This window comes from Podarcis vaucheri (genome assembly GCF_965113315.1).
Source record: "Podarcis vaucheri genome assembly, chromosome: 8".
NCBI lineage: Eukaryota > Metazoa > Chordata > Lepidosauria > Squamata > Lacertidae > Podarcis > Podarcis vaucheri.
In genome coordinates this window covers 4136074-4151603 of record NC_138766.1, presented here as the reverse complement: position 1 = coordinate 4151603, position 15530 = coordinate 4136074, and the positions used below count along the sequence as shown (strand labels likewise).

At 45.5% G+C, this 15530-nt stretch overlaps 1 protein-coding gene and 1 long non-coding RNA gene across 7 annotated transcripts in view; one reads left to right on the top strand and one right to left on the bottom strand.

Moving 5' to 3' along the window:
• Positions 1-411: 411 nt before the first annotated feature.
• RALGAPA2 (Ral GTPase activating protein catalytic subunit alpha 2) overlaps positions 412-15530 on the bottom strand; it is a 222355-nt gene continuing 207236 nt past the window's right edge. For 4 of the 6 annotated variants that reach the window (XM_082234138.1, XM_082234140.1, XM_082234144.1 and 1 more), the window contains one exon: positions 412-3087. In XM_082234138.1, coding sequence (XP_082090264.1) covers positions 2933-3087 — 155 coding nt within the window. In that variant the 3' untranslated portion in view covers positions 412-2932. The remainder of the gene's footprint in view (positions 3088-15530) is intronic. The other 2 variants (XM_082234141.1, XR_014222286.1) reach the window with 2 other exon arrangements.
• LOC309538876 lies at positions 3084-14095 on the top strand. Its single transcript, XR_014222436.1, has 3 exons — positions 3084-4202; positions 10254-10410; positions 10750-14095. It is a non-coding gene; the product is annotated as an uncharacterized lncRNA (long non-coding RNA).

Below are 15530 nucleotides of genomic sequence, written 5' to 3'. Positions count from 1 at the left end.
GCCTGAACACTGGAAATAGAGGAAATGAAAGATTGCAGTCCATTCCTGCATGCATATGTTATCTGAGCCTATGGTTAGGGGGTTGAAAACTTCTCAGAGTCAGGAGTTCCTACCCAGCTAAGTCTTACTTTATGTGCATTAAAATACCCCAACTACTTTAAACCCCTGTGCATTCAACATCCATGTATAAGACAACACCCAATTTTTGACTTTTTTTAAAGCAAACAATTTGCCTTATACATGGAAAAATAAAGTTAATGGCAATTGGACATATTATCATCATGCTACTTGCCTACATTTCCCAGAAGCATGTGAATTTCATGCTAACAGAACAAAGTTCAGTGTTTAATTTGGAAGGTGTGCACCTCAAACAGTAAATTCCTTGGTAATCAAACAGTAACTTGATTCTAGTTTATTATTTCCTTGATTTTATTATTAGTTTTGTGTTTTAACTACTATAAAATATTGCCATCAGTAGCTTTCAAACAATTTTTACTAAGAATAAATAAATAATTGCAGACATGAAAATAGGTAGACTGTAAATTAATATATTCACAAGTTTTAAGTAAAATAACACCACCACCAAACTGTTGCCACTGGGGCATACAGTTTGAGTTGTAGTTGGTGGGGTGCAGGGGGGGGTGTCCCTTCCGATTAAAATACACATAGGGACATCACATTTTGAGATTGCATTTCAGTGTTAAACAGAGAAAAATAAACAAATTCTACATCAGATATACAGATTGTTTAAAGCAGACCTAACAAATCAAAGAAGTCACAGGGATTGGATGCACCCCCCTTTTTTACTGGCCAAGGAAATCAATCTCACAGTCTAATGTATCTCAAAACTCTTAACAAATACTTAGAACCACCAAAGAGGACATAATTTTCATTTCAGTGAATAGCAGTAGTTGACTGAAGTCAGCTAAATAACTATGGCAGTGGGCTCAAAGTAAGCCCATGAAACTTTCCAGATACATGCACTTCAGTAGTCAGAAATAGGGCTGCTGTATTCATTTCAGTGTCAAGAAATGCTTTGCATTTACTGCAGGTGGTACTGATGCCACGCTGGATTGAGGTTGCTGACTTCAAAAGAGCAAGAATTCCACACACCACCAGTTCCTAACAATGTTGTTCCTGAAAGGTGTTGCTTTTACTGCAAAGTTTAATGTATATTGCAGGCCTGGGAGAAAATGGCTTCAAGCTATTTCAATCCAATTTACTCTCAGGGGGCATTTTTTAAATGTATTTTTCATCCTTAAACCTTTATCACTGAGTGGTTGGGTTGTGCAAAAGTTTCAGTTTGTCACTTAAAAATATGTAGCTCTCAAAGTCTCCAGGTCACATACGAAATTAAGAATACTTTCAATCTGAAAGCATAGCTATAAGCAGTAGTATTTGGAAATATGTTATATAAGACACTACTGTTTTTTTCCTTCCACGCCAATGGAAAAAGAGGTTAGCTATTAGCTATAATAACTAGAAGCACTATCTAGTGAACAGTTTCCCCCAACATGAAAATACGTGCAACAAAACAAAATTCATGACAAAATAACAAAGTAGAAAAATCAGGATATCCACATCTAATCTGTAGCAAAGTGACAACTTGGTAAAATTGCCTAATCACAGAGGGCACCATAATTTGGTACTGCAGTGAGTGAGGAGCCTCCAAATCCACAGCAATTAATGTTGCGGTTGGGGATGGGATGGCCACACGAGTATTTTCTACACAAAGTGTCTGGGCAAGAATTGGATAGGAAAGACCAGTGTGATTTGCTACATGCATAACAAGAAAATAATGGTTTGCACTAGTACAGCTCATAGATACAGCTAGGTCTGATTGCTTAGTTGGATAAACATTTCCTTAGGTCATACTGGAAGTCCTAAGCAAGAAGGTGAGAGGGTACATGATCCTGAACTGCTGCACATTTCAAGACTGCATGAACCAGCTTTATCTTCATAATGTATGCGGATGTTCTGGATTGATTTCACGATAAACATTATATTGATCCACATTTTTCCAGAAGGTCAACCAAGCAGTCTTTCTATACTGATCAAGCAGCAAGTGCTTCTAGACATGATTAAATCACACCACGCTAATCATGTGGAGTAAGAAAGTATTTAACTTTGGTCCAATTTTATCATGAATGATATTAAGAAACAGAAACTGAGTTGGCATGTGCCATATTTAACTTACCCAAAGTGAGATTTAAATGACCTAGTAATGTATCTCTTGTATATAAAACAACATTATTTCTGTTTTTTATTTTTACTACCAGTGTTTTATATTATAACAGTTATTGTTGAAGTGTACTTAGTTATGCACAGAAGAATGGTATTTGGAAAGAAATAGTGGGAAAGAAATAGTGTGTCTGAAGATATACTGAAAAGCAGAATCATCTATCCATATTTGGGCACATTCCAACCAAAGTGAAGCTCTTTGCAAAGTTCCATTGATTTCAAAAGAAGAGAATTAGTAAACCATGCTCTCATCTCCCTATTGGCATCAGTGGGACTTAAAAAGTACATCACTTGGCTAAATTGGCATTTCATCAGCAAACTAAAAATTCCACCTACTAAATTTCAAATTATAATGCAATTTAAATGTCACAACCAAGAAATTCATTGGTTTTCAGTTCTACAATCTCTACTAGTAAAACAAGAAAATAGGGTTACAGTTAAATGGTAAACTTGCCAAAAGAGCTCTTGACTTCATTGGTTCCAGTGGCAGAAATTATCAAGTAAAAAGCATGTTGCATAATTCAGATGATCCACATGAAAATGTTAAGTTTGAAACTTCAGGAATCATAATTTTATATGAAAATGTAGTTCATTAGGCAGTATCCAAATATTACCAGTGCCAGGAATATAGTTAATGAAAGGAGACTTAAAGTATATGTCTCCTGACATTGTTTTCAGCTTTGAAAGTGCTTTAACTTGAAGATTTACTGAGTGTGCTCGCAGATCGGCGCAGCTTCCCAGAGAGCTTGTTTTTTGTGGCACTTGACAGCGTTGGTGGCATCTGCTCTGCTGGCTCTGTCCCTACAGATGTGGCAAGATCAGCACTCAGACTTGTAGTGAGACAGCCTAAAAATAAGGAAAATCCTATTAGAATCAAAAGGGTTTAAAAAAACAACATACATTTCACTGGTTGAGAACAATGTAAGAAGCATAATCCTTAGAGAAATCCAAGAAATCCACGTAGAAACCATACAATACTTGCAAATGGCCAACTTATCTTCTTGGGCCTTCCTGCACTCCAGGTTCCAGCTTTTGTCTTTACAAGAAAGGGCAAGGATTTCCCATATATACAGGACCATGGCACAATACATTGTCCCTATCATCAGGATGATGGGGTGCTTGCTGCTATGCTGACACTATAGTTGCAATCCTCTTTAGAAAATTGGTATGGATTTTGATTGTCTGTATGTGAGAGTATCCAGAAAAGGTGCATGTAAGCAAGCACATTTAAGCTGTATCGAAGAAAAAGAAATTGTTTGTTTTGTGTGTGTGCTAACAAAACATTTGTTATTCTTAGATGCAGGTTAAATACACATTCAGAAATATCACATATAGTCATTTTAGGATTGTACCACTTCAGAGTGCAGGTGGGGACTGTATGTCTCTATGTCCATTGAATTAAAAACAATGCACATACGTAAGAGTGGAATTCAACATAATGCTAGAGAGATCATTCCATCAGCACAATAATATCTGCTTGCTGAACAGAACAGTCTCCCCTTTCCTCCCCTGCACAATGCTATGGGGGTTCACCTGACCTACCAGGGGCTTCCTTCATTCTCTTTTGGAATAGAGGCTTCCTTATGCAGGCTTCCTTTATTCCCTTATATCAAGCCTGTGGCATGGTTGGCCAAATCCAGTAGCTCTGGCTACTGAAGAGTGCGCTGACATTTTGCTGCATACCTCTCATGAGGACTGCAAATCATTGTCAGGGAAGTCCAAAATTTGGCTGTGGCGTTGTAATGATTAAAATGCATCTTGTATTATTTAAACATGCTTACAGTAAGTTGCCAACCATAATAAAGCAGAAAAACTATGGCCAACTTGTGTATTTGGCAACCTACAGCCTTTATGCTTATGAGATATTAATTTTTTACTACATATAATGCTTTAAAAACACATACCCTTGTAGTAAACCACTTGTTCCTAATATTAACTCTTAACTTTTAAATGTTTAAGCTGTTAGTAAACTAATGAAGCTTTTTGCAGAAGAAATCTAGTCTTGAGAAATAAAAGTTAGGAAACAGGGAGGGGGAGAGAAATAACTAAACAAACAAACAGACAAATAAATAAATAAATAAATAAATAAATAAATAAAAAAAAGAAGAATCAACAATAAAATAATAGACTCTCGATTTGCTTTCCGACTTGATCTGCGCCCACTCTTGAAGCGCTGCTTGCATCTCAATCATGGAAAGCGGCGGCAACCCCCAACAATCTCAGCCCGGCAATGCCCTAATGCCTACAGGCCCTGGTAACCCGCAGGTCGTGGCTCAGCTCTTTTCCGCGCTGCAAGCCTTCTATGCGCAGTGCAGAGCTCCTATCCCTCCCTCCCCAAACATAGTCGAGTTGACCCAAGATTGCATACCTGACACACCCCCCGGGCAACAGGGCCAGGATGGCCCTTCCACTAGTACGGCTACCGTAGCTGAGCAGGCCCCCAATAGGCCACGGACACGCTCACAAGCGGCCAAAACAAACAAATCTAAGTCAGGCTCATCAAAAGGCAAGGCACCAGTTAAAAATCCTAGGTCGAGTGCACAAAAGGCCAGGCCACCGGTGGCTTCTACATCGGCCCCGCGCCGGGAGGTGATTGATGTTCCCAGTGTTTTCCAGGATAACCCTAGGCATCCAAGCACCTCTGAAGAGTCATCTTCCGAGGAGGAGCTGCCCCCCCAGCAGGCGGCCGCCGCCTGCGACCCGGCCCCCCGTGACGATGCTCCCAGGGCCGAAAAGAGGAAGGCGAAGAAGAAGCATCGGTCGAAGAAAAGCAAGAAGAGGGACACTTCGGATTCTGAGGACGAAACAGGTACCTCTTCATCAGATGGGGATAGCGACGCCCCAATGGAAACTTATTGGGGGGAGGGCGAGGAAGTGGGAGCTCCCCAGTGGGTGCATGAACGAAGGGCCAACTCACACAGGAAGGCATTTAATGGCACGCTTGAGTGGAAGGATGGGGCGCTGGTCCCAGACGTTAAAGTCTCAACCAATGCTGCCACTGACTTCATTCTGGGGAACCACCTCTCTAAGAGGAAAAGGAACAAGATATTAAATGGTAATTACGTTGATATGTTTTCCTTGCTGCCACCGACCCAGGTAAAGGGTAAAGGGGAGAAGATTAAGTACTACGGGAAAAGGAGGTATAGAGTACCCCGGGTAGAGCGATCCTTTGAGAATTGGCTTAACGGCTATCAGGTGTTTATGGCTGTGGTGTCAAGTTGTTATCCCAAGAGGGGCGCGCATCTCGTGTCCTACCTGGCTCACGTCAGGAGGGCACGGGAGCAGGCGGGAGATGAGGCTGCGTTGGCATATGATGAAGACTTTCGGAGGAATGCCTCGCTACTGTCTGCAACGCGCTGGGACCAAATGGACAACAACTGCTGGTTTAACCACGTGGGGCCAAATATCGAGAAGAAGACCGTGCAACAACCTAAAGCTGGTAAGGTCGAGACCCAACGCCGTAGGCAGTGCTGGGACTTCAACAAGGGTACCTGTCAGCGCGTTACCTGTAAGTACCTGCACGAATGCGATAGGTGCCTTGGCAACCACCCGGCATTCAACTGCTTCAAAGGCAGGCAGCAGCCCTTTCGGGGGGGCAGGGGTCACCTTTCCCGGGGAAACAGGGGTGGCCCCGCCGGTCCAGCAGCCCCAGCTCAAGGGCCAGCTGGGGCCCGTTACTAACATCTCCCTAGGCCTTGCGTGCTCTCCTGTAAGATTGGACCCCTTGAGAGCGCTGTTGAAGTTTTACCCAGACAGACGTGCAGCTCAACTACTTGAGGAAGGGTTTTCCGAAGGGTTTAGGATTCCGGTCGCCTTCTCTCCCAATTCCAGTTGCCCCCCTAACCAGAAATCAGTCTTAGAAAGGCCTGACATTGCGCTTAAAAAGATACAGAAAGAGATTTCAGCCGGCAGGGTTGCTGGTCCATTTGCAACTCCGCCGATCGCAGGACTTCATATTTCCCCGCTCGGTATTGTCCCAAAAAAGGCCCCCGGTGAATTTAGAATGATACACAACCTGTCCTACCCCAAGGGATCCTTGGTTAATGACGCCATCCCCCAGGAGATGTGCACAGTGAAGTATTCTTCTTTCGATCAAGCTGTGCGGCTAGTGCGGAGCTTTGGCAGTGGTGCCTTTTTGGCAAAATGCGACATTGAGTCAGCTTTTCGCCTACTCCCGGTTCATCCGGAGGATTATCGCTGGTTGGGTTTCAAATTCCAAGGGGCCTACTTCATTGACAAAGCCATGCCTATGGGTTGTTCTATTGCCTGTGCTGCTTTCGAGACCTTCAGCACATTCTTGGAATGGGCCCTTAAGTTTAGAACTGGCGCGCTAGGGGTGGGTCATTACCTTGATGATTTTATTTTGGTGGCAAGTAACGCGGAGGAATGTAGGTCCCTCCTCCTGGCCTTCGAGGCCTTGGCTGGGGAGCTGGGGGTCCCCCTGGCGGGCGAAAAGACTGAGGGTCCGGTCACTACCATGACCTACCTTGGCATTGAGCTCGACACCATAGCCCAAACCTCGCGCCTACCAGCTGGAAAATTGGCGGCACTAAGAGAACTTATCGGCCAAATACTGCCCCTGAAGAAGGTCACCTTGAGGCTAATTCAATCCCTCCTGGGGCACCTCAACTTCGCCTGTCGCGTAATCTCCCCTGGGCGTCCTTTTTGCGGCCGCCTGGCAAAGCTCTCCTCGGGCTTAAGGTCACCCCATCATAGGGTTCGCCTCCCCAAGGCGGTGAAGGCGGACCTCCGGGTTTGGTTGCAATTCCTGGATGGTTTCAACGGCGTATCGCTTTGGCAGGATTGTTTGTCTTTGCAGTCCGATTTCCAAGTACATTCGGATGCGGCAGGGTCCTTAGGTTTTGGGGTCTACTTCAGAGGCCAGTGGTGTGCACAACACTGGCCTGCTTCCTGGCAAGGTAAACCGATATTGCGCGACTTGACATTCTTAGAATTCTTTCCCATCGTGGTCGCAATCCACTTATGGGAAGACCAGTTCAGAAACCACAGGATCTGTTTCTGGACAGACAATCTAGCGGTCGTGTCAGTTCTGAATAAACAATCGTCACGCTCACCCAGAGTAGCGTCACTTTTACGGTACTTCGTTCTTTCCTGCTTGCGGTTGAACCTTCACGCTTCAGCCAAGTTTGTCCCTGGTATCGATAATAACATCGCGGATGCTCTATCTCGTTTCCAGATGGAACGCTTTCGCTTATTGGCGCCGGATGCGCAGCAGCTGCCGCAACCATTCCCGGAGCACCTCTGGAATATTGGCAACGAGAAGCAATAAAGGGAGTATTGTCTGCACTAGCGCCCTCTACCCTGAGATCGTATAATAGGGCATGGCTTGACTTTACATCCTTCCGCATCAAAAAGGGGCGGTCCAAGCCAGGCAGGCCACCGTCCAGGTCTCAGGTCATAGAGTATCTGGTCCACCTTAGAGATCTCGGTCGAGCCCCCAAAACCCTCAATATTCACACAGCGGCTATTTCTTTCTTCTCAAAAACCCTTTTTTCCGTGGACCCCTGTTCGCATTTCGTGGTACGTAAAATGCTAGAGGGTTGGCGCAGGTCCAGGCCTCACGGCCGGGACAGGAGAAGGCCTATTACTTTAGATATACTTGCCCAGATCCGTAGGAAGCTGAGGGCCCTGTGTTGGTCGAGGTACGAAGCTAGACTGTTTTCGGCAGCTTTTTCTTTCGCATTTTTCGGCGCCCTGCGCATAGGCGAAGTGGTCTGTGAGGACCGCATAGCCTCTAGGGGGCTAATTTTGGAAGACGTTACCGTGGCCAGTACACATGTCATACTAAAAATCCGTAGTTCAAAGACAGATCAGCTGGGCAAGGGAGCCTTGGTTCACCTTCAGGCATCTCAAAAAGCAGGACCATGCCCGGTAAAGGATGCTAGAAAGTACTTATGCGTAAGGCCTAAGTCTAGTGGCCCCTTCTTCATTCACGCCGACGGTTCCTCCCTCTCTAAGCAACAGTTCACGAGGGTGATGCGCAAAGCAATTGCCGCTATAGGGCTTCCTCAAGAGGAGTACGCTGCGCACTCCTTCCGCATTGGGGCGGCGACCACCGCCGCCCATATGGGCTTACCTGCAGAAAGAATTATGGACATGGGGCGTTGGAAATCCAACGCATATCAGGGATATATACGGCAGCCCCTCTGAACTCCCTTCATTCCCCCTTCCCCCCCGGCAATCCCTCTGACCCGGATCTCCAATTCTCTTATTTCAGGCACCGAGGTGGTTCGTCTGTGGATTATCGGCCACAGCATCGTTTTTTGGGCAAAGCGGCGCGCTGAACAAAGAGGTTGGGATTCGGAGCTACGCCTACCCAGCAGGGTTGTAGTTTCGTGGATAACTAGGAGAGGTATGCGCTGGGAAGAGTTTCTCCCGGCGGTATCCAGGAAGATCGCCGTCGAGGGCCCACCCACCGCCTTGCTCATCCAACTGGGCGAGAACGACTTGGCATATAGAAAAGGGGTGAACTTGATGTGGAACATCATCAATGACTTGGAATCACTAAGGGCATCCCATGAAAGCGTTACAATTATTTGGTCATCTTTGTTGGAAAGGCGATGGTGGCGGGATGCAGAGAAACCGGTGGCGGTGAATAAAGCTAGGAGGATTGTGGAGCGCACGGTGGCACGTAGAGTGACCGCACTGGGAGGGCGGGTCATTCAGCACCCAGGCATACGGTTTGATAAGGAAATGCTTTATCGCTGGGATGGCGTGCATCTTTCTGATGCTGGCAATGATATCTGGTTGGCTGATATTTTCCAAGGTGTTAGGGATTGGTTACAGGTTTGAAGGTATTGGCGGCAAGCCGCTTTGCGGCTCGGTGGCGGTAGGCATTGGCCGGGGGTATTGTCATGCAGATGTGGTTGGGGGGGAGGAGCGCCATCACCTCCCCCAATGCTTGAAGGGTAGTTCGTTAAAGGACTCCGAGGGGCGTCGCCTCGTCCGAAACCTACGGAGGCTAGGGCCTAAAGCGCGCCCCCGAGCGGTAACCCCTCGGGGAGCGCCTAGGGATACGCATCTCGGGTGGCTCCCCCTGTTGGTGTTTAACCCTTCCCGGTCAGACCGGATAGTCGGTTAGGGGCCAATGCCTAAAGCCAATACCTTTCTTTCCTGTAATCAATAAAGTTGTGGCCATTTTCGCCCATTTAACCTAAAACTCTGTGTCCGTTGTCTTTATTTATTCCACCCGTGGGGGGGGAGGGAATAGCCACGCAATGCCCCTTCCGATCGTCAGGAGGAGGGGGGGTTGCGGGATCACGACCCAACCCACTCTCGCCCTCGCGAGGCCGGCGCCAGCCTCGCGAGGAGGTAGGGGATTCCCTTAATTTCCATACCCGGTTGCCCAGCCAATCGGCTGGCGGCAGGGGCGGGCCTTCACAAGGCCACTTAAGGTCGGGGCAGCCCTGGGGCTCGCCCCTTTCATCCCTGGAAGCGACGCGGTTTCCCACCCACCCGCCCTTTAGGTTTTTGCCAATGACGTTGCTATGGGCTTCGGCTGGTCGCCGCAAGGGGCCTGGTAGGAGTTTTTCCATTTGGCTAATTGGCTGATTTTACGAGCCACTTGGTTTTTTCGCCTACCTCGTAGCAACTCGTCACAACTTCCCGGTTTTGGCGGTAGGCATTGGCCGGGGGTATTGTCATGCAGATGTGGTTGGGGGGGAGGAGCGCCATCACCTCCCCCAATGCTTGAAGGGTAGTTCGTTAAAGGACTCCGAGGGGCGTCGCCTCGTCCGAAACCTACGGAGGCTAGGGCCTAAAGCGCGCCCCCGAGCGGTAACCCCTCGGGGAGCGCCTAGGGATACGCATCTCGGGTGGCTCCCCCTGTTGGTGTTTAACCCTTCCCGGTCAGACCGGATAGTCGGTTAGGGGCCAATGCCTAAAGCCAATACCTTTCTTTCCTGTAATCAATAAAGTTGTGGCCATTTTCGCCCATTTAACCTAAAACTCTGTGTCCGTTGTCTTTATTTATTCCACCCGTGGGGGGGGAGGGAATAGCCACGCAATGAAGCTTTTTGCAGAAGAAATCTAGTCTTGAGAAAGCAGTTAAAGCCCTAGTAACCACAAGTCAACAGCATAGCAGAAAGGATACATTTGTGTGTGTGGTTATGAATATCTTTTGCTTACAGTGGCTAAAAAGCAAATACAGTGGTGCCTCGCAAGACGAAAAGAATCCATTCTGTGATTCTCTTCGTCTAGCGGTTTTTTCGTCTTGCGAAGCAAGCCCATTGATGGATTAGCAGATTAGCGCTATTAGCTGCTTTTAGCGGCTTATCTGCTGATCGGATCAGCTGATAAGCGGCTTAGCGACTTAGAAAAGGGGGGGGGGGAGGAAAAAACCCCAGCAGGAACTCGCAAGACATTGTCATCTTGCGAAGCAAGCCCATAGGAAATTCGTTTTGCGAAGCACCTCCAAAACGGAAAACTCTTTCGTCTAGCGAGTTTTCCGTCTTGCGAGGCATTCGTCTTGCGGGGCACCACTGTAAGTGAGGCTGGGGCTAGCGGATGTGAGGTGTGAAGATGCAAGCAATCTGGGCTATACTACTTTGCAATATTGTGGCATTCTGGATCCTGAGGGCAACGACTTTGCTCCATCCTGTATCTCTATAAAGGTAGTTCTCTCTCCGGGCCAAGTTGGAGAAGGCTACACAGCAAAACCCAAACAGGCAGCATCTCCTCTCACATTTCACCCTTTTCCTATTTTTCCTTGTGGGCTGGGATTTTTAGTGGAGTAGGGTTAGTCTGCTTGGGTAGGATAATTCTTTCACTCTATTTCCCTTTCCCCAAGGGTAACCTCCAAACTAACTTAGGAAATAAAGCTTTTAAACTTCCCTTGTGGGCTGGTTATTTGTCCACATATTCCATTGCAAAGATAGACCCCAGTTGTGGTTCTTCGTTACATTTCCCTGTCAAGAAAGATCGCGGGCTGTGTGTCTCAGGGCTCATCACTGGGGGCACACACAGCAAGGTGGTTGTTTCAAAATTATAATCTAGCTCGAATCCCCAAACTAGGTTGTAATACTGATGTCCCTTGTATTTTTTCTTGTTTGAAAGCCACTGAAAAAGAACTAGGGTGGGCACCTATATAAAATGTATTGTCTGCTTTAGGCTGCTAACAGGTAGGGTGATTAATTTTTTGCTGCTGCCACATGATGATGCAATTCCTAGACGATCAGCATGCACACACATCCATATAAGAAAGGCAACATAACCAATGGAAGTGTTTCGATGAAAAGGTTGGCCATGTTTATGTTATCTTGTATGTCTACACAAGCTGTACACTAATTCTGTTAAAGTAGTAAGCTGATGCCCTTTGAACAGATGCTTTTGCAAGCTGAAATTCAGGAAAGTGTAAAAAAAGATACAGATGCCCTGGAGACAGCCACAACATAAGCCTCCTGGCTTTCAGTCTTATTTCAACATTAGAAGTTCAAGGTGTCCACTGTATAATTCACATGGTACCCTGACTTGGAATGCAAAACAAGCTCTTTCCACTGACTAATCTTTCAATATGTAAGCAAGTTCAAGTTATCAGACAGTTGAAGACAAATAATGTAAACTTGTGTTTGAGGCTGGTCGTTCTTTTTCATCCCCTGAAAATTCTGAAGTGCTTTCTTCAAGGAATTTAATTAAGACCCCATCCTCAAATCTCCTCCTCACATTTCATTTGAGAACCTTGTGTGACACTCTGATTCCTTGAAGGACTTAAGACAATGTTTAAAATTACCTGCACGGATTTCACTGCCACTTATGAATTTTAGTCATATAGCCTTTTGGAGGATGACTGCCTGGGAACTTACACAAAATGGCAATATATAAACTTTAAATATTTTTCTTAAGCTCCAAGTCAGTCATCCTCCAAAGGCCCATGTGACTTATATTCAGAACTTGCAGTGAAATCCTGTGCCTGTTTACTCAGCAGTATATTCCTCCCTGTGCTCAAGAGGGCTTATTCTCTAATAAGTATGTTTAGATTGCAGCCTAAATCTCATCTTATCTCACTGAAAAGGGAAGCAGCATCTTCTGCTCAACTCAAAAGCTAGAACACATTTAAGGAGGGTGCATATTATGTACGCAGGAGAGGGTAAGCATGCAACTTCTGTACTTAGTTCCCTGGCACAATTATAATCAATGCTCCAAGGAACATTAAAATGCATGCTGCAATCGAGCACAGTTGTTGCTACTGTGGCTTTGACAAGTCCCAGGAGACTTATGCAAATGCAAATGCCATTTCATCACCTCTCTCCTAGTAAAGTGCTTTTAAACAACGTTGTCCATCTCCTGCAACTCTCTCACATAAATATTTTTATTAATACTGAGTCAAACTCCTATATAGCAATTCCCCTGAGAGTGAAGAGGCAAAGCAAGAATCCCAGCAACAGCAGATAACACTTCTGTGTAGGAGCCTAAAAACCTCCAAACTCCCCACCCCCATTTACAGTAAAAGATGAATGCAGCATTATATGTGTTGAAAATTAATGTTTTCAACTTTGTATAATTTTTCATCTTGATGGAATGCCAGGATGATTCACAGCCCAACCACATGATCTGTTTGTGTGACAGCACACTTCCCATGTGCTTTATCATCATTCCAGTTTACTACGAGAGGCAGCTTGGGATGAGATAACAGAAAGATCTTTGGACAGGGGGTCTGCCATAATGGTGTCACACAATTGGGCAACAGTTACAGTAGTGGCTATTTATCATAAGGAAAAATAAAAACAAACATGATATGATTCAACAGTCAGTATACATAGATAGCTAAACATTTCATTTTTTGGGATGAAAACTGTGTCCCAACCAACTGCATACAGATCATATGGAGCCTTAAGCATTTTTTAACTTCTGGTGAAATATTAAAATGGGCCTGCTCTTAGCTTGGCAATCCCAAGGCATGTTTTCCTCACACCATTTCCATATATCTGTTTGCAAGCCAACTGGAAACACTCTCCCTCATGCTGTGGCCCTAGTTAACCTCTTTCCCACCCATGCTGACAGGTAGCTTAAGGCCTGCTCACTCTGGCTATTTTCCTAGGAGAGGTCCCATGTAAAGTAAGTGCCACTCACACTAAGCTCCAGGCACAGTACTTGTCTAGTGCTCCATTTCAGGGTTTGGTTTCAGGAAACAGAAGGCCAAAAGAAAAATGATGCTGATACACAATTAGTAATTGTAGAAATGCTGTTTTAAAAGAAAGTAAATAGTGGGCAGGGCAGGGTGGGAGGGATGCAGATAGGGATGTGATGGAGTTACAGGGTTAAAAATGGCTGCCAGTGGATCAATGATAAAGCATCCTAGTTTGTGTGCTCAGGTTGGTAAGATTTTAACCAGTCCCCAGGAGCAGAGCCATTCTCAGTCAATGGAAGTGCTGCAGTTTTAACTAGCGAAGACTGGATTCTTGGGAAGGATTCCATTTCTAGTCGATTTATTCATGAGTAAGCATCACCAAACTACTCAAAAGGTACCAGAGACAACAGAAAGCATTATCAGGTGCTGCTTTTCTTACCATACTACTCATTGTGAGAAGACGGCCAAAATTCTCTCTTCCGTGCAAAAGCATAGGAACCCAGCCTGTGTGCCACTTGCTAGCTGGAACGATGCACTTTCATAGAATGGTTTGTGCCACTGTGACTGTGAATGGGTGCCTAATATTTCCATGTATGCGCCTGTCCCTCTGTCATACCTTTTCATGCTGTCTACCCTGAGATGACTCACAATGTTCATTTATCCTACAAAGATGTGCTTACAAGCTGCAGCGGGTAATACTATACTACTACTACTACTACTGTTTATACCCCGCTCATTAAAAACTTGCCGATACAGGGCTTCCCTTCAGATATCTTCTAGAGGTTATGTAGTTCTTTATCTCCTTGACATCTGAAGGGCGTTCCACAGGGAGGGTGCCACTACTGAGAAGGCCTTGGTACCAATTCCTTCCCTTTCAAAAACCTTTTCCAGACAATGATCCTTTCCCATGTCCTGCGAGGCAACAAACTGCTAGCTTTTTTCAGTTTGGTGTGTGTGAATTTTGGTGACCTTCAGCATGCAAAGCATTTGCTCCCCCACTGTGTGATGCCCCTTCCGAAAAGGAGATACCACTCTGGAAGGCTAGTACACTAAGGCCCCAAATTAAGGCAAATGTATACCACGGTAGCCTGATGGCCCATGTAGAGTACGGAACCTTGAAAATCAAACAGAAAAAAGAGAAGGTGGGAATGCATGCCACTCTACAAACTTCCTTCTTCAACTCTGTACTTTTTTGAGGTGGTGGTGGAAGGCAGCCACCCTTATCACCTCATGACAAGAGAGGCAGTGAGTAGAGTTGCCACCTTTGGTCGGGCAAAATAAGGGACGTGGGGAGGAATTGGGGGACTAAAAATTACGTTGCCTCGTGCAGAATGAAATGACTTCCAAGCATTGCAGTGGGTTGTTTCCAACGCTGGTCACATTCATAGGGTAGAGCCAATGACCCAAAGCACATTCATTTCAATGACTCACATGCTCCCCACCTGATGAATGGCCAGCCAAAGAAAGAAAGAGGTGGAGATAGCAACACATTCTGTTTCTCTTCCTCACAAAGCTTTGCCTCCAATAGGGTTGCCATATTTCAAAAAGTAAAAACCAGGACACCCTGAAAGTTGTTGAACTTTTTTTAGGAAGCCCCCAAAATTGTTGAGCTGTAGGCATTCATAGAATCATAGAATTGAGGGCACCCTGAAGGTCATCTAATCCAACCCCCAGCAATGCAGGAATTTTAACTAATGCATCATTTAAGGCGCTCTTATACCACATTAACAGTCATGGAGTCCCCCAAATACCTCCAGTTTGTTTAGAGATATATCTCTCCCAGAAATATAATCCTCAGAGTCCTCTGGGAAGAAGGACTGCTTGCTATCCCACTGTTCTTTCTCAGGTAGCAAAATGTCTTGGGCTAAGGGTTTCCCTGAGCAGGTCACCACTTGAAGTTTCAGCATTTCCCTGAAGTCACTAAGTTCTAGCAATTCTGCTTGTCTCTGCTCCCTCCCTCTGCATTTGTGACAGAAGGGCTAACTAGGCTGGTCGGCAATACAAGGGTGTAAGAAGTGCTGGAAAAAGGCTGATTTTTTAAAAACCCCACAGCCAATTCTAACAATTGCAGGTGACATGTGCCATCATAAAATATGCATTTAGTTCTGTGTATGGGAAGGGGGAGAAAGTATATTTCAAAAACAATTAGTTGGTCGGACTCCTTACTGAACTCCCTGCCTCTGCTCTGCCAAACAAGCTGTTT